We start from the raw sequence: 18,196 nt of genomic DNA, 5'->3' as shown, positions 1-18,196 counted from the left end.
TCCTGGTTTCTCATTAAGATGGATACCACAGTATGTCTTTATTAAGTTTAGCATTTAAAGAAATATCCAGTGTCTCCATTGTTTTTTCTTTCAAATGACACATAAGTAGGAACATTGATAAAAATAGTTCTAAATGCTCATATGATATGCTCTTCTTTTATTAGGAACCTCTGCAAAGTGCCATTTGCTAGCCAAGGATCCAATCTGACTTCATCTGTAGACGGCTATAATGACATGCAAGACAATTTCTGTAAGACATTTCAGTTTCATTTTCAGAGGAAACATCTTTAGAAGGATTTCCAGTTTCTCTAAATGTTGGATCAGCTGTAGGATGTAAGACAACACTCTCCGATTACCAAACACTCTGATTACCAGGAAGAGGATGCTAAACCACATGAAAGCTGTCTTGTTGCTCAAGTAGTGACTAACATGATGTAGAAGGAATGTTTAACAAGTTTGTTCATGCAACAGGATGGGTGAATGCCATCTCTCACCGCTACATGCACACTTCAGAAATTCTCTCACTTCAGGAAAATGTGTCTGAAAGTCTGTCAGTAGAATGAAGGATGGAAAAGTCTGGAATAGTGTTGCACATATTTTGCATTTTATGTAAATTGTACATGTTGTTTGTATTGGTAAAGGAAACACATTGATGCGTGTGACTTCTACAGCTACTATGGCATAGTTAACCTTTTTAAAGGTTCATGTACACTACAGTTAGCAAAAATAAACTTATCACAGTTCAGAAACAAAAATGTTAACTGCTGGCAACTTCTAGGTTCACAGGATGGAAGTAAAATGTGGCATGACCAAGTCAGACTACAGTAGTCCTTGATACTGCTCTGATGCCTGTTAATCACAGTCTGCTTCTGGATCAGTAGAACTCACTATTTGCCATGGACTCCCTGAATTCTATTTTAGAAAGAGAATTCCTCATTTTCTCACTGGATTTCATTTGATATTCATCAGTACTATGTAGCAGCATTTTTAAAGTATTGATTTCTACAACATAAGATATCTCTATTATCACTTGTTCTAAAGGAGGGTAAAGAAACAAGAGGTACTGAGGTCCAAAGGTGTCCATGTGACTAATTAAAATTTTGATGTTGTTAACTTCAGAAGAGGCAGAAAATAATCAAAACCCTCTTTATAAGTAAGTAACACTGTTTCAAATCCCTTCCTATTTTTGACTGTCCCCAAAACTACTCATATTGCCTAAGTAACACTGATCAGGAGTGGTAGCTCTTTCAAGACAAGATGCTATGAACTTTTAAGACCTAGGAATGTATGACAGCTCCTAAAAGCAATATAACCATTCCCATACAGTAGCAAGGTTACCTCCAGATGAATCAGAGCTTTTGTGGTCAGTTCTCAACTACAAGTCCCATGGGGCAATTAGCTCTAAGTTTACACTCTGAGCTTTTATTCCATACACAGATCTACATCACTCACAATATGTAGCTACTTCTACACAGGAGAATAAACCAAATTCTTTACAGGGCTATTCAGTAGCCCTCTTGCAAGGCTCTCTTCTTCTTCTTCTTTCAGCTCACTTTTGTTTAAAATTCAGCAAACAGCAATGCAGGACCCACAAACAACTGCCTATTTTTAACTGCAAATTCTTGGTTACTGTAAATCCTGTGTTCTGAACAGTGCTCAGACCAGGCCTGTGCAGCTCCTGTGGGGGTGGACCACCAAAGATGGACTGCTGGCATGGAGCTGCAGCTGTGGGGCACAGCAGAGCAGCTAACCAGCACCCCGAGGCCACACAGCTCGTGGTGGGCGGCTCCTGACCAGCTGCCGCAAACCCCAGCCAGTGAAAGGCACACAGCTGGCAGCAACCCTGTCCTGGGGAAAACACACACAGTCATCACTGCTGTCAGCTGCACCTCATATCCCCTTCCCTCTCCTTTCATGTTCTCATTACAAGCTGCCCTCTCCCCATGTATACAATACCCTCTTGTTTGTCTACCCTCACTATGCAGGACTTGGGTCTCCTCTCCCCCACAGCAGCCCCACAATCCATCACAGCAGTCCATCTTGTTCCTCACCTCCCAGGTCCCTCCCCACACACAAACCAAAATACCCCCACGCTGTTCCCATATTAACCTCAAGTTCCTGCTTCCCAAACCTCCCACACTGCTGGCTTGCTGCTTCAGCTCCTCTTCTAATCCTCCCAGGCTCCTCTACCCTCTGCAATGGCCCTTGCTCCCTACTTTCCAAACTTCCTTTATCTTCTCAGCATTCCCGCCACTCAAACACCTTCTGGAGGTAAGGAGTCTCAGGAACACAATTGCTGGCATCCCAAGAAGAACCAGCATGTCCAGCTGCCTTCTCCTGCAGTGCCCAGGCCTCCAGGGCTGCCACTCGTGACACAGACGGCAGAGTGCCTCAGAGAAAAGACTTGGAATATTGCTGCCAGCCGAAGGCTCACACAAAGTGCAAATTCCATCTGACAGTCTGTGTTGTGCAGGCCTGATCAAGACCCAGCAAATGGACCTGCTGCTTGTGCCAGTAAAGTAAACGATCACACTGGCAGGCTGTCATTTCCCACGTAGGCTGGCATTCTCACAAGTTGTCAGTTGCAAGGGAATGGAAATCCAAGAGCCCCAAATTCCTCTGAAGTGGAATGACATCATAAAGGATATAAGTTTTCAGTTCATTCTTCCTAATTCTGATATTTTCTCCTTATCCCCATGCTGCCCCACCCCGGATCTTATTCTTCACTGAGTTCTGATTCACTTTTCCTCCTCAGTTTTAGTAACTGTGCCTTTTTCACCAGAGACATAATTTCTACAGTAATTCAGAGGACAGAACATGTTTGAACTCTCAATTTCTTTGCTGAGCACCACAATTTGTACTGATTATCTCTGCAGTAAAGAGTAAAATTATCTTCAGGAATGCACAAACTAGCCAACTTCCCTTCCACAAAAACTTCTGTGTAAGCAGGCATTGAAAAATCTGACCATTAGGACAAATTTCAGGAGAGTAAAACAGTAAAAAATGGAGACTTACAACACACAGAACTTCCCTGAGAGATGTTTAGCCCATGCTTTAAAGCAAAGAGGCACTTGAACCTCTCAACAGTGTGTGCATTTTAATCAAGCGCCTGGGCAAGCAGCATTTCTTTCTATAACTCAGTTTTATAAGAGCCAAACCGCTGAACTGCTAAATTCAGCCAGACTCAAACAGCCAGTGCAGAAAAAAAAAAAACAAAATCAAGCTGTAGAAATAAATTTTGCAGAAGCAACAACAACAAAATGTCTCATAATGGTAAATATTGCATAATTGCGTCTATGGACAAAGTTGACAGTTCTGCTTATAATGACAAATGGTAACTCCCTCCCCCAAAATAAAGCAAATTTTGCTTAGAGGCCAGGGACAACTGAACAAAAAAATGCTGCACCTTCAGGAAAACAAAACACCCTGAAAATTGAAATATTAATACAATATTTTCTTATTCCAAATTAATGTACCAACAACTTTCAAGAGTGACAAACTGGGCAATGCCTCCTATGCTGGCAGCCTAACAGAAAAGGATAAAAAGATCCAGTGTCTCCATTCTGGCCTAGACTTGGGTTGCAATTTCTGTCATGAGGACAGATCGGTTTCTTTGCAGAAGTCAATTCTTTGCTAGTGGCTAGGTCTGTGCTGAGCACAATAACACACCCATACAAAGCTGAAAAACAGGACATTAAATCATTTTGACATACTAACATCTTCACAGCATTGGTTGCTGCTCAGCAGTCGGATTTCTGATCCTTAAATGTTTCAGGATTTAACTTCTAGGAATGCAGATGTTGCAGGTTTAAAGTGTATTTATTCACCAAAGCATATGCATGTTTCAAAGGGCTGTATAGTCCAAGTTACCTTCAAAAAAACCTACCTACATATGTTCCTATTATTTAGCCATAAAAATCACGCAGCAGACTGTGAAAAAGAGGTGGAACTGTGGATCTGTAGCAGAGCTGTTTCCCGAGTAGCCAGTTAAACACGGCTGGCGGTGCAGATGTCTTGCGCAGCACCACTACCACCTCCTGGACAAGCCAAGCGTGGCTGCGGGACGCGCCAGCGCCTCTTCCAACAGCGCATCACTTTGCCTTAAAGGCAGGCAGCCCCTTCCAAGGGATGCTCAGCGACCCCCGGTACTGCAAACCTCATCTTCCCACCCGGCTGTGACATTCCCGGCCACCACCCGGCCGCTCCCCGCTGCCACAGCACGGCCACAAAGGCTCCAGTTAGCCCCATTTTACCTCGGTGTTCCGCAAGTACAGTCAGGTCAGTCGGACAGCTTCCCACTAGGAATCGCAGCTGAAAGCCCCAATGCTAATGGCAACAGAGTTTGTCTTTGGTAAAAGCCAAATAAGTTGCCTTTTTTCTGTTGCTAAGTTATATATATTGCTATAAGTAATGCTAATGTGCTACTATGTACATCCATTCAAGCAACAACATTTAATGAACTGTAAAACATATTTCTAAAAAAATGTAATCTGTAAGACCGCATGAAGATGTCCTCCTTACACTGCTTTTCCTCAATATAGTATAAAAGAGCTTCTCTAGTCAAACAGAGAAAAAAGGTCTCTATTTTTGGGTGAAGATAAATCCAGTTTTAAGGATGCAATTAATGAGAATTTTCAATTTGTAGGAATTAAAGATCAGACATTTCAAGATCTGGCTGGTCTTCCTATATATAATATATATAGATTATAATGTTGGTGCCTCTTTTTAGATGTCTGCAGACCCCATAAAACTCCATACTCTATTATAAACTACATGCTTGACTATATAACCATATATATAACCATATATATATAACCATAAAATTACTTCAATATTTCAATACAAACTCTCATCAAACCTTTTATAGAAAAAAAATGTTTCTTTATGCTTGCTCCTTTTGATGGAACCACAGAAGTGTTCTCCTTTTTGCTATTGCTGCCTTTGGAGATAGCTGGATTGTGGATGTCTTCTCAGTCCCTCTCTGTCACTTCGATCCTACAGATACAGCATAGATTTCTTGTCCTGAAATGTGAAGTTGAAACTGATTGTACTAATGCCCATTCTAACTGATAGATGTTCACAAAGTCATTAGGATTGATCTGTATCGAAAAATTTGTATGTGTTTCAGCAGTTGCTGATCTGTCCACAAAGTTTTATCAGAAAACGTTTCCTTAGCTATTTCTAGTTTATTATTGCATAATAATGAAAATACCAAAAAGTTGCTGTTGCTATTTTCAGTGTTACACTTTGTCTCATCAATCGCCTCTGAACAGTGTCCAGTAATTTCTGTATTTTAATTATCAAATCATACATCAAGGTACAGAAATGTGTTTCATTGCAGGTCGGGATATCCTCTGAGGACATACATCAAGTGTCATAGAACACAGTGGATATATTTTCCTCATAATACATAAACAAAGCCAATGAGTGAAGTCAGCTTCCTGTGCAGCACCATGTGCCTGTGACCATGAGGGACAGGATGTTTGCAGGAGACACCGATACTCTTGTTAATATGATGAAAATTTTGGGGCATCTGCTTAATTTGGCTGGCTCACAGCTAAATTAATCACTGGCTTTCCACCAGAAATACGTATTTCTTCCTGCGACAGGCTTGAAGAAGCCACTGAGCTTTTCCCTTCAGTTTCCTCTCCTGTTGCAGGACGAATATTGAAATTTACTCTCTTCTAAATTGTTCGGCAGTAAGTTTGGCATGGTTCTGATGATCATGTAAATGTCAGAGGGTGTTGCTGTAGTTGATACTGTCAGGGACAAGGACGTGAGTGAGCAAACCCTGTGGGTCCAGGCAGGTCCCCCGGTCCCCTCCAGCAGTGTGTGCTCCGACAGCACAAATGTGACATCGTTCTCGAGCTAAGAGTCCCAGCACGGCTCGGCTGGGAAGGAATTCTGAAATCCCGGCCCGGGGCCCGTCCCGGCCCCTCAGCCGCGGCCCCGCCCCCTCTCGGGGGTGTGGGCGGGGCGGCCTGCCACGTGACCCGCGGGCCGCGTGACGCTCTCGCGGGCCGGTAGAACACGTGACCGCTCTCGCGAGCGCCGGCGCGCGCCGGCCGAGGCCCCGCCCCCTGGCGCCCCCCCCCACTCCCGGCTGCGGCAGCGGAAGGAGCCGGAGCGCAGCGGCCGCGGCCTGACGGGACCCCGGAGCGGAGCCCCCGGCCCGGGCACGGCCCGCACTCCGTACCGCCGAGGTGAGACCGCCGGATGGGCCCCACCGGCCCCGCGCGCTGAGCCCCTGCCCGCTCTCAGCGAGCCGGGGCCTGGGCTGGGCCCGGCCTGGGCCTGCCCGCTAGTGCGGGCCCTTCCCAGGCCCGTCTCTTCTCCCGCGCTGCTCCGCCCGCTCCGAGCCCACGGGGAGCCCCGGGAGGCGCCGGTTCCCGGGTGCCTCGGAGGATTTCGGTGCTGAGGCTCGCGGTGTGCGGTACCCGGAGGCCACACACCGCAGTGCGCGGGGTTTGCTGGGGACCCGCATTCATTTTCTAAAGAGCCGGGGAGTTGCGAGGTTCGCTCAAGGCCCCGCTGCTCACACGCTGTAAGCTGTGCGTGTACCCCGTACACTGTTTAAACCGCACGTGTTTAAGCCTTCTATTCTTCAGAAGTCTCCTGAGAGCAGCCGGAACTGCACAAAAATTAAATGAGCGGGTATCTATAGTCAAATTACTGAACAAATACTCATCATTGAAACTTAATGAGCTGTGTTTCTAGCATGTTAGTAACACCTTATTTTTGTTGTTGTTGTTCTATCACCTCACTTGGACCACAAGGTGTGATTAAAAAGCAGCAAGGCTGTTGTTTTGATGTGGGGTTTGTATGTGTGTGTTCCTCGCAGATGTCAGAAGACCTTGCTAAGCAGTTGGCCAGCTACAAAGCTCAGCTTCAGCAAGTCGAGGCTGCCTTATCTGGCAATGCAGACAATGAGGATTTACTGAAACTGAAGAAAGACTTACAGGTGAGAGCTTGAGGGTAGGTGAAACGTCAAGGTCTCTTAAAAGTGTTTTATCTTTCCTAAATTTTCGTCCTACAACAAAAATAGACATTTACTGGGTTAGTTACTTTCATTCCACATAGTTTGATATAGTCATGGTAGGCTTAGTTTGGAAAAACCCAAGGAATAGCCTATTTTAATTTTTTTTTTTTTTTTTTTTTTGGATGGGTAAAAAAGATGTACTAATTTATACAGCTAACTCTTTTACTATAATCTTTGGCTGGAGAGGTGAAAGATATGCCAGTGCTGTCTTTACTATGTGATGGATTTTAATTTTTTTTCCCTGAAGCATTTCTCAAAATCATTATTTTTCTGTTGCTTTTACAAATGCTGAAGCCTGATGGTTTGGATTACCATTTGATTGAGTTCTCATATAACTTGATCCAGAACCTGCTTGCTCATTAAATGCATTTGCAGTGTTAAAAGCTTTGGAGCGTAGTTCTGTATTCCTTGTGCATCTAAGTCTTGATTTTGTTTCTGTATAAGAAAGGAAAAGAGTTGTGTATTTCACTTGTCACAAGAGCATAATGTATTCCTAACAGCAGAAACCCATTTCTGGTCCTTGGAATGTGGTTTAGTGACAGGAAGGCCACCAGCATAATTTTAAATGCATGAGTGGTCTTTTAGATTCTTATGCATATGAAGACACATTGGCATATAGCAAATCCCAGCAGTGCTGTTAAAATCCGTCCTGAGAGTGCAAGATGCTGCTTCATTTCTGTTGTGGATTGCTTTAGCCATCAGGTGTAAAAATATATAAAACTACCCAGTGCAAGGTTCAGTGACCACTGCTCTGTATGGAAATAACTGTTTTTGGGCTTCAAAACCAAAACACAAGTGGTGCCTCCAAACAGCGATCTTTAGATCCTTTTAAACTGCAAAGGTTTTGTGCCCACAAGGCACTTTATAGATCATCTGAATGTGCTCTGTTGTACACTGTTAAAAGCATGTGTATATTTTTATATTTTTAAAATGCACAGCAAAACCCATATGGGATGATATTTCCGATACCAACACGACCTCGGCTTTGATATGCAGAGATCATTGATGTGAAAGGACAACTTGCAAACTTTTTAATAAAAGCTTTCTGCACAGAATGGGGAAGATCTTTACACTTTCGTCCCCAAAAGGTTTGCTATCCGTATGTTCCACCTTGAAAATGACAATGTTTTGCAGACTTGATATATGCCAACTAAGCAAACAACTGTAAAAGTGGGTTTGATGCGTCAGTGTCCCTACTAAACAGCTTTTTGTCTGTTCAAAAAGATGGTTACTGTGTAATTGAAACATCTTTTTCCTATTATAAATCCTGATGCATCTTGTATGCTTAGATTATTCTTGAGTAGCAATATTAAATATTAGAAGAAACTGTTAGAAGTACTTAGCTTTTCACTTTCCATTCACCAAAGCATTTCTAGGACAGTGTCTGTGCAGCCAAGAACCAAACTTGCCTTTTCCAGGATTGATGGCAGCTGTCATCTTCTGTAACTGGAGATGAGATCTGTGGGTGTTGTGCTTTGGAATATAGAGCTCTCTGGCTTTGTGAAGACCAGTTGGTCAGGGAAAATCTTGGCAAACTAAGTAGTATTCCCTATGGGTCACACCTCCTTATCACGGGGATGTGGCACCAAGCCATGTTGTTCAACCTGTTTGGCTGTACTGAGCTGCTGTGGTAGTCCAAGTCCTGCTCAGAAATTTTCTTGGAATGATGTCTTTTCTTAAAGATTTGAGACTGTCTCATGGCTTGCAATAAAATTAATCTCTATCTTGTCAGCTGGGCACTATGGTATGTGGATATCAGATGAAGATTTTTTTTTACCAAAAATTTGGTTATTTTAATAGTCTGGTGTGTAAGGGGCATTATTAAATTCAGAGGATTCTTGGTAGACTTGCCTGAAACAATTCACATCCAAGTTCTAGAATAAGCCATCTTTGAGGCAAGAATTAGCCAACAGTTTGGTGTTACTGGTAGTTGCAATACCTGAAACACTTGTTTTCAGGAGTGGCTTGTGCCTGATGTGATGTATTTGACCTACTGAGAGGGATACTTGTCTTAAGCCATGGTGCTTCCTGGATTTTCAGAATACAGCTACCTGTATATTGAGGAACAGTTTAGGATTTTGCACCTGGGAGTGAAAATTAGGCTAATGCTGTATGCTTTCAAATTAGGTAACTTGATTAGCAAAATCTGTTGTGCTTCAGCTGTGGTATTAGGAAAATGGTGAGCTAAGTGGTAGAAGTAATTGTGTGTTCCTATGCTCACAGTTGCTACTGATTGTGCTCACTGGAGTACTTACTAACCAGCAGCTCCTCCAAAGCAAAGAGCAAAACTTCTATTAGCTGTTGGAAATTCAGACATTAACATGCTACAACAGAAACTGTTAGGCTATTGATGCTAGTTGTATAGTTTATCAGATAAAAGTGCATGTAAGTTTGTTATATGAACTTACTTGGGAAGTGCTTACAATCTTTTAGGTTCTTAAGGGATGATGAACAGCTCCTTTACCACGTTTTCCTGAGCTTTCTATGCCCGTAGCTGAAGTAAGATGTGAAACAGGGGGAAAAGTTCAGGCACCACCAAGCCTCAATTGAACACTGTCTGTCACCCTCCTCTGACTTAAATGTTTACTGTTTGTTAGGAGAGTGACAGTGGTTTGTGCTGAGGTACTCAAAGAACTGAAAAATTTTTCTTCTTTAGGGCTGGCTAAGTTCCTTTGTATTATACAGAAAGTTTACATGGCCCTTTAGGTGCTGTCTCCTTTGACTGTTGGTGCTAGTGAAAGAGGTCTTTATTGCTTAGTCATTATTTAATGTAACGTTTACAGGAAATTCAGAGAGATTTTTGCAAGCTCCTGCCTGCAAATGAATAATGTGTAAAGGAACTGCGAAACTTTGTTACTTTGTCATCTTGGATTAGCAAGGGTAGGCCTGACCTAAAATCTCAAAGTCAGGGAATTTAGGAAAAAACAAGCACTTCTATCAAAATGACTTAAGGAAATCAGTTCTTTAGTGTGCACCGGGATGCTTTCCAACAAAATGAGAGGACTTCACAGCTTGGAGAGTGCTCTGCCATGCTGACTCTGGATACTACAGTTCAGCTAACGAGAGAAATGCCATAAAAAATAATAGGCTATTTTTTGAAAATTTGAGGAGGGCGTGGGCAGCTTTACAGCAGTGCAGTGAGGACCATACCTATTTTTATCTATGATTTCAATTAATGAGATTAATTAAATTATTAAAAAACCAAAGTGACTGTAATTCACATGTCAACAATGAATATAATACAGTAATTTAAAAGCCAAACCAAAAGCAGTAAGCTTGGGGTAAAAATATGCTTGGTAAGAGGAATTTGAAAAATTATTCTTTGTGGGCTTTTGTCTTTTATAGGAAGTCATAGAGTTAACCAAAGATCTCCTTTCAACACAACCTTCGGAAACTCTTGCAAGTTCTGACAGTTCCGCGTCCGCCCTGCCCAGTCACTCATGGAAGGTTGGGGATAGGTGTATGGCCATATGGAGTGAGGATGGACAGTAAGTGTAGAAAACTTCTCTAACAGTTACATGAAATAGTTCAATGGTAAGAGACTTTCATTCAGTTTGAATTCACCAGGGTGACTAAAGGCAAAAAGAACTTAGGAAATAAATGTGGTATTAAGTGTTCTTGAACTGTTTATTAAAGGTCTGTATTTTAAATAGCAGAGAAATGGGAGGTATTTTATAAAAATGGGCTTTTTGTCACTAACCATATAAAAGTAGGGTAGCTTTTGTAAATTACCATTTGCTGATGTAATAAATGGCAGATTGAAAGAACTGGTCAGTTAGGACAGTCTTTTGTAAAGCTTTTGGGATGTGTAGTTCATAATTTATCTTTGCATTCATATACATGTCATTGATTACTTTGAAGAAAATTTCTTGCTGTATCTTAGTTTGGGCCTCTAATTGGAAATTAATTTTAAATTTTTAATTGAAAATGCTGGATTTGGCTATAACATAACTATGCAATGTAACTATAGAATAAATCAACATTTTGGGTTTAGTCTCCTATGTGTTAGCCTGTGTAGTTCTGGGAACCCAAGCAGGTAATTCTCACTCCATAAACTTTGAAATAAACATGTAGAAGTTACTTTTCATACTGCAATCATGTAACTGTTGCAGCTTTAAAAAAATAACTTTATGCACAACCAATATCCCACTTGTTACCACTTTGAGAGAGGCTCTGTTATTCCATGAATGTGCTTAACAATGCAGTAACTATGTAAATATTTTGGTATAGCTGTTGATGTCTTAAGTAGAAAACTAATCTAAAAGTGAACAGTTCTTCTGTTTATTGAGTAAAATGTTTTTGTGTCAGAACTTAGAAATTTAATTTCTTAGTCTTAGGTCACCATTGGGTCATTCTTTTTGGTGTGATCCCATGGTTACAGGATCAGAGCTTGGGGAAGAGTGTGTCAGACTGTTCACTGAAGTGCATCTTATTGGACTTAATTGTTCTGCTTTTTTTAGAGAACCCTTCTGTTGCAGCATTTCTTAAGTGAGCAGTTTCATAAAGAGCTAGCCAGACTTTTGAGTTCTCATGTTTTCACCTAACTCAGCTCAAGATGTTGGCCCACTGCAAACACACAATAAACTAATTTAGTAAATGTTAATTGGAATATTGTCTGTGAAACATTTCATTTTTTTTCCTCTGTTTGCTCTAGATACATCCTTTTGCCCTGAAGTTAGAAAAAGTTATTTTTCTTAATGCTTTGTCCTATGGAGAAAAATGCAGCCAAAGCTTTGCACTTCTGTGCTGACATTTTCTAAAAGTCCTCAATTAATTCTGTGAATGCAGTATTTTTTTCTTTTTTTATCCTATGTCCTGTCAGAACTAAAACCAAATCAGGATAGCTGATTAGATTGGCCCCATCACTAATCATTAGTTGTGATAGCTGTGAGGGCATTGCTTGTTGAAACTAAAGGTAAAATACAGCAGATTCCAGTCTTTGTGCCTGTGTCCCTTTGACCTTAAGACAAGAAGCTCTTGTTTTGATTTGTGTATTGCCTCTGAAAATGAAGGCTGGTATCTGCAAATTTTTCACTTAGTGGCATTAGCTGGCTGATGTAAGTGTTGAAGGGCTGAGTATTAAAGCTTTACTCACATGCTTACAGCCATGATATCTTTACAGGTGTTACGAAGCTGAGATTGAAGAAATAGATGAGGAGAATGGAACAGCTGCGGTTACATTTGCTGGATATGGCAATGCTGAAGTCACACCTCTGTTCAACCTGAAGCCTGTGGAAGAGGGAAGGAAAGCAAAAGAGGACAGTGGCAACAAACCCATGTCCAAGTAAGTAATACACAGACAGAAGTCTGAATGCTGCTTTGTGGGTTGGTTGTTTTTTCTTTCTCCCTCAGCTATAAAAATTGGTTAATGAAATAGGTGTGTTTTTGTTTTAGATTTACATTTACATAATATCCTGCTGTATCTAACACAGGAAGGTATTTGTAAGGGTTGAAAATTTTCTTTTTACTTGAGAAAAAAAAAAATATGGTATGATTCTTTGGAGTTTGTTACAGCCAATGATCCCTTCTCTAAAAGGTTGTTCTGAGGATGCTGCATTGTGGCATAGATTGACTCCTTCAACTTACATATCTTCAAAGTAAACTTTGTCCTTTTCCTTCCATCCCTGTCCAATAATTGGTAGCATCAGAGTTCTGCAGACCTCCAGAAAAGTTTGGGCTTTTCACTCCAGTGGGTTATTTACATTTTCCAAACCCAAGATGTTTCTGAAATGGAGTAGTGCTGATAGGTCCCTTTTCATTTAGAAATGAATTGCATCCAGTCCCATGAGTTGCTGTGTTTGGCATGGGCTTCTCAGGGGTGCTGGTGGTTGTTGTTATGCCAAATACATAATTAAGGTAATGCTTATTAATGGAAAGATTTGGTTTGGATTTTTAGGTTTTGGGTTTTTTTTTTACCTCTTAGAAATGGTGAATATTTGCAAGCTTTATTTCTGTATTTTACTTCTGGAAAACTAATGTGCATGTCTGTTTTACAGGCAGATTTTAGTTTGTTACTGGAAGAGGCACAAACATAAAATATGGGGTTTGTTTTTTGTTCTTCTCCTTTTTTTCCAGAAAAGAGATGATAGCCCAGCAACGAGAGTATAAAAAGAAGAAAGCTTTGAAAAAAGCTCAGAGAATTAAAGAACTTGAACAGGAACGAGAGGACCAGAAAGTCAAGTGGCAACAGTTTAACAACAGAGCCTATTCTAAAAACAAAAAAGGCCAGGTTTGTTTACTTTTGTCAGTATGTGAGTAGCAACAGGGCATAGACTTCTGTGCAATACCTTGGGAGAGAGAAAGAGATGCTTAAAGGGATGCAACATGGTGTCTTTGGGATTCTGAAGTGTGCATTTTGGTATTTTGTGCACTTCAGATGCCTGGTTTACTGGATTGTTTTGCTGCTCCTAAGAGAGTGAGCTTGCACTTGGCTGGGAGAGCTGGGCTTGCATCAGTTGCCAGCTGGTGTTTGTTGGAGCCAAGGACCTGAGGGCCCCTCTGAACCTCCAAATCTGGCTTCTTGTTGTGTTTGTGACCCAGCAGACACAGTGCTGAGGACGTGCCTTGGAACAGCAAGTGCAGGGCAAGAAAGGTAGTGAGGGTACAAATTCTTATTCCATTTCTGTCTTGGCTTGACCAAGAGCTGCCAGACAGAGTGGTAAAACTTCAATTTTCCTTTTGAGCAACTAGAGATGCCCTTATGAGAGGTGAATTTTAATCATTATTTGGCTTGACCTGAGATTCTCAGTACCACAGTCACATCCAGTACTGAGATACCAGAAGCTCCCAGCCCCATTGCTTCACTCAGTGACAACACATCACTGCTGAGCTGGCTGTTAGAAAGTGTGCCCATCTGTAGGGCAAAAGTTCAGAATGTTGAAGCACTTCAGATGGTAATGATTGCTTGTTTTTTTTATTTTTTTGTAACATCCAGCTAGTAATTATTCAGAAATGGTGTTTTCCATTTTCTTTCCAGGTGAAAAGGAGTATTTTTGCTTCCCCTGAGAGCGTAACTGGCAAGGTTGGCGTTGGAACATGTGGAATTGCAGACAAACCTATGACACAGTATCAAGATACCTCTAAATATAATGTCAGGCATCTGATGCCTCAGTAACAGATGAAAACGGTGGAACTTCATCTCTGCAGGGCTTTACACTTACCTTTTTATCATTATATTTTTCTAAAAGTAAATTATTTGTTGGCACATAGTGAGTAGTCCATTTTGTCACCATCACTTTGGCTTCAGCTGATTTGAGCCTTAAATCTCCAGCTATTGATTTAAACCCCCCCAACCATTAAACTTTTTGTAGCAGGTAAATGTTCATGAACTGCTGTTGCCTATTACTTTCAAAGCAGTATTTGTCTGCAGCTCTGAATCTTTCAGTCATACCAGTAGTGAAGGTTTTTTTTTTTCTTCCCCCTCTATAAAAAGTGGTGGTATAAAAATGGCACTGTAAGTCTCCTTGGTTTCTGTAGTCACGGTGCTCTCTGTGACACTCAGCATTACAGAGCTGCTGCAGCTCTGGGAGAGAGCTTACATGTCACATGGAATTGCTAAGGAAGTTTAAATAACTCTCTAAGAAATCCACTGCAGATTGATTTGTACAGCTGTAAATGAGGGCAGAACAGGGCTGATAGGATCTTTATTACTGATGATCACTTATGTTTCAGCAACAACAAATTTGACTTAATTCCAGTCCAAATTTTTTGCGCTTGAATTTAAGCAGAGGAGATGCTGTTTCTTGTTAGTCGTTTTTCTTTGTTTTATAAATACTCATCAAATTATAATAGGAAGTTAATGAAATGTAACCAGAAAACCATAGGACAAGGAACTGTACTTAAAGAGTCCCCACCCATCCTCAGGGATCAGAGTTGGAGTGTAACTAGTTGTGCTGTGGAAAGGAGCTGTCCTGTCCTCCCTTGTAGATATTGTAGGTGTGTTGGTACAGTCACAGACCTGTTGGTACAGTCACAGCAGTGACAGCTTGTGCCTGGACACCCATCCAGACAAGGAGAACCACAGCACAGCAGATACAAATGCCTAGATCCCACTTAGTTAATTGTGAGTGAGTAAAGGTTAGCTGGGAGTTTCTGTCCTTACATAACTGACTGGCCCTAGTGTCCATTGTACCTTCAGCTGTATTACAGTGCTGCTGAGCCCCTTCAGTTTTCTTCAGGAATCCACGTGTAAAAGCTCTTGCTTTTTTGTACTCTCTGTGATTTGCTTTCCTCTGTTCCTTGTCTCGCACTTACGGTAGTGATGCCACCTCTGAACCCGTAATGTGTTTAAAGAAGTTAATGGGTAGCCCTGTATACAATGTAGATATTATTTTTGTAAAATCTAGGGCTGAGTTAATGGACAAGAGTACATCAGCTATTTCCCCCATTAAATAAAATGTGTGTCTTGTCCATTAACCCTGACCATTATTTCCCTGTATATTATGTTAATGTAGCTCATTTTGTAATTTGTTAACTAGATCAGGTCACGTCAGCAATTGTTGATGCACTGATTGGTGGAAATGTCCATCAGTTACCTGAGTCACAACTCAAGCTAAACTCTACAAGCAGTAGTTTAGAATCCATACATAGAAAAAGGTTCTCCCTATATTGGGAGAAAGTGATTTTTATGAATACAAAGTGTGTTAATTTCAGTTTTGTATGTTTAACTTTTATTAAATAAAGTGTTTAAAATCTGCTGGATATATTTGGTGAAGTGGAATTATTCAAGGGAAGGATAATAGTAAATCATCAGGATAGGGGTGAGTACAGCACAATCTGCTGGACAGAATATCATACTCAAAAGTGGCTCTGAAATACAACACACTTGTTGCAGGATGAAGTAGGTGTTGCTTAATTCCTCATCTTCACTGGTACCAGGGGCATTAAGTTTTCTTTTGCATAGAAAACATCTCAAGAGTAAAATAATCTGCTGTTTAGAAAGGGAGTTTGTACTGCAGCCTGCAGCTAGAGACACATCCCAGCAGTGACATTAACTGGGAGCCAGTCGTGCCATACTGACAGCTCTATGCTGAGGAAGGTCACCTGTCGTCTTTCACAGGTGGCTGTGATCCACTGTCCCTTTCATTTATACAAAAGAAACATTTTGAAGTCAGAACTGACGCATGCTAAAGCAGGCACAACTGGAGCTTTCCGGAAGCCTATTCTGAACTCCACCTGTTCTTTTAATAGAAAATAATCTTTGGAAAAGAAGGCTCAATTCATACCTGACATGCACTACATCTGCTTATCTTTAATGCAATGAATACAGTCAATAAACCATCCCAGGGCTATTTATTTGTTCACTAGTCCTGGAGAGCAATGGTGTGAGTCATCAGAACACAAGGGGTGTGTGTACCTCCCCTGCAAGCAATGGTCCTTGCTGAAGCTTATTTTGCTTTGCTTAAACATCCCTCAAGATGAAAATTAATCCTTGCTGAAGCTGTATCCTTGCTGTATTAAAATAAAGCTTCATCACATGTCTGCAGCACAGCAGTCTGCAAGACAAGATGTTGGATGACTTGCTAAAGGCCAAACTACCCAGCTCACCCCACCACTTGCTCCAGGCCTTATTGGGGTACTACAAACCAAGGGGCAGATTTTTTCCAGTGTGATAAAAATGAATTGCTACCCACAGCTTTTACAGCATGTTTAATGTTGAAGATCTTTCCCAAAAGAAGTGACATTTCACGCCTTTAACCTGCATCAGCCAGGCCAGCAGCACTGTGTGACTCAAGTGTTCAGCTCGTACCAGCCCACACCTCAAAGGACACATCCACCCTTCTCAGAGGCTGCTCAGCAATCCCCGATCCTTGACATTTTTGAAGGGGTCTCAACATATGCATGTTGTAACACAACTTTAGTTTTAGCAGCACCCAAACAGAACTTCTCCATAAAAGGTGTTGAGTACCACAGCCACAATACTGATACCCACAGACTCCCTGCTCCTGCTTCTGCCTAACAACTAAAGGGATCAGTCCTCTTTGCAGGAGGAAATGAGCAGAGAAGCAGAGGCCGGGGCTGGTGTATTATTCCCAGTTAAACAACCTGCCTTTCAGTAAAAGGAAAACATTGTCTGTGCAGACACCACTCTCCTGTACTCATCCTCCCAAACATCACTCAAATCTGGTGGCACATTTCAAGAAAATGTGACAGCACATCAGTGTTTTCTAGGTATTTTGTGCAGACTGGGGAAGAGAGGGGCAGAAGGACATGCTCCTTTTCCCCGAGGGTCCCACAGGACAATTCAGAGATTGCATTGCTGATGCAGAGGAGTTTCAGTCACTATCAAGTCATGGAATTTCTCACGCACTGGACAATATGTCCATGCAAGAAAGCTCCAGGAAATAAAAATAGGACTTTATTCTGCTTTTATATGGTTTTTCATTATTATCACCTTTCTAATCTCAGAACGAAGTCCTGTTTTTTACCATTCTCTTCCAGGAAGTGACCCTGATTTCTCTCTCCAATGATGCACATTTGGTGTCAGAAAAAAATCACACAAAAAAAGCTTACGTTCCTGGATGGGGACAAAACAGAATGACTATCTCCAGTTAGAGCACCCAATGGATCCTACTTCCACTAAAGCAAAATGTTTCATCCATTCCAACAGGGCAACACAACAAGCAGGGAACAGCGTGTATAAGAGAACAAAGCAGAAAAGCAGGAGGCTGGAGTGCACAAACAGTAGCAAACAAGCAAACAAACAGACGAAAGGAAAACACAACCACAAACCCCAGAAAATGATAAGGCTGCCTAGTTAACCCCCTTTCTATTGACCTACAGATTTCTTGAGACAGACAGATGTGAGACCACCTTCGTCACTAACATGCTGCTAATGGAACAGACATTAAAATGACCTTCAAGTGACAACTCACCACAGGATAACCGTGACAAATGCAGCCAGATAGTCATCTCCACCTTGTCTGCAGACACGAGATGACATTCCATAATACACTTGTGTCAAAAGAAGGAAAATGCTGGATGGTCTTTTTAATGGGTTTGTCTGTAGCAAAGAGACCCACCGGGGATCTAATTTACAGAAGGAGGACTTGACAGAATGAGCTTATGAGAGAGCTGTGCGTGCGTGTGCATGTGTGCTTACTGCATGGGAAGGCTGCCTCAGGAAAGTGCATCCAATTCTGCTTTTACAGGAAAGGT

At 41.5% G+C, this 18,196-nt stretch overlaps 1 protein-coding gene across 2 annotated transcripts; it reads left to right on the top strand.

The window, feature by feature from the left end:
• The first annotated feature begins 6,053 nt into the window (after positions 1-6,053).
• On the top strand, positions 6,054-15,739 carry SMNDC1 (survival motor neuron domain containing 1). Of its 2 annotated transcripts, none has more exons than XM_058842043.1 (6): positions 6,054-6,203; positions 6,842-6,961; positions 10,385-10,527; positions 12,162-12,323; positions 13,115-13,268; positions 14,016-15,739. In XM_058842043.1, the coding sequence occupies exons 2-6, from the start codon at positions 6,842-6,844 to the stop codon at positions 14,151-14,153; spliced, it is 717 nt and encodes a 238-aa protein (XP_058698026.1). In that variant the 5' UTR covers positions 6,054-6,203; the 3' UTR covers positions 14,154-15,739. The 2 variants fall into 2 exon arrangements, with proteins under 2 accessions (XP_058698026.1, XP_058698027.1); XM_058842044.1 differs by lacking the exon at positions 6,054-6,203 and adding an exon at positions 6,277-6,720.
• The last annotated feature ends 2,457 nt before the right edge of the window (positions 15,740-18,196 follow it).

Source organism: Poecile atricapillus, chromosome 6, assembly GCF_030490865.1.
Source record: "Poecile atricapillus isolate bPoeAtr1 chromosome 6, bPoeAtr1.hap1, whole genome shotgun sequence".
In the NCBI taxonomy this organism is placed as follows: Eukaryota; Metazoa; Chordata; class Aves; order Passeriformes; family Paridae; genus Poecile; species Poecile atricapillus.
This window is presented reverse-complemented; position numbering and strand designations above follow the sequence as displayed.

What these genes read in the sequence shown, in the direction of transcription:
- SMNDC1 (XM_058842043.1), top strand. Translation starts at nt 6,842, where the DNA reads ATGTCAGAAGACCTTGCTAAGCAGTTGGCCAGCTACAAAGCTCAGCTT. An exon ending in GGCAACAAACCCATGTCCAA is followed by an intron (nt 12,324 to 13,114) that starts GTAAGTAATACA and finishes CTTTTTTTCCAG; the next exon opens with AAAAGAGATGATAGCCCAGC. An exon ending in CTAAAAACAAAAAAGGCCAG is followed by an intron (nt 13,269 to 14,015) that starts GTTTGTTTACTT and finishes TTTTCTTTCCAG; the next exon opens with GTGAAAAGGAGTATTTTTGC.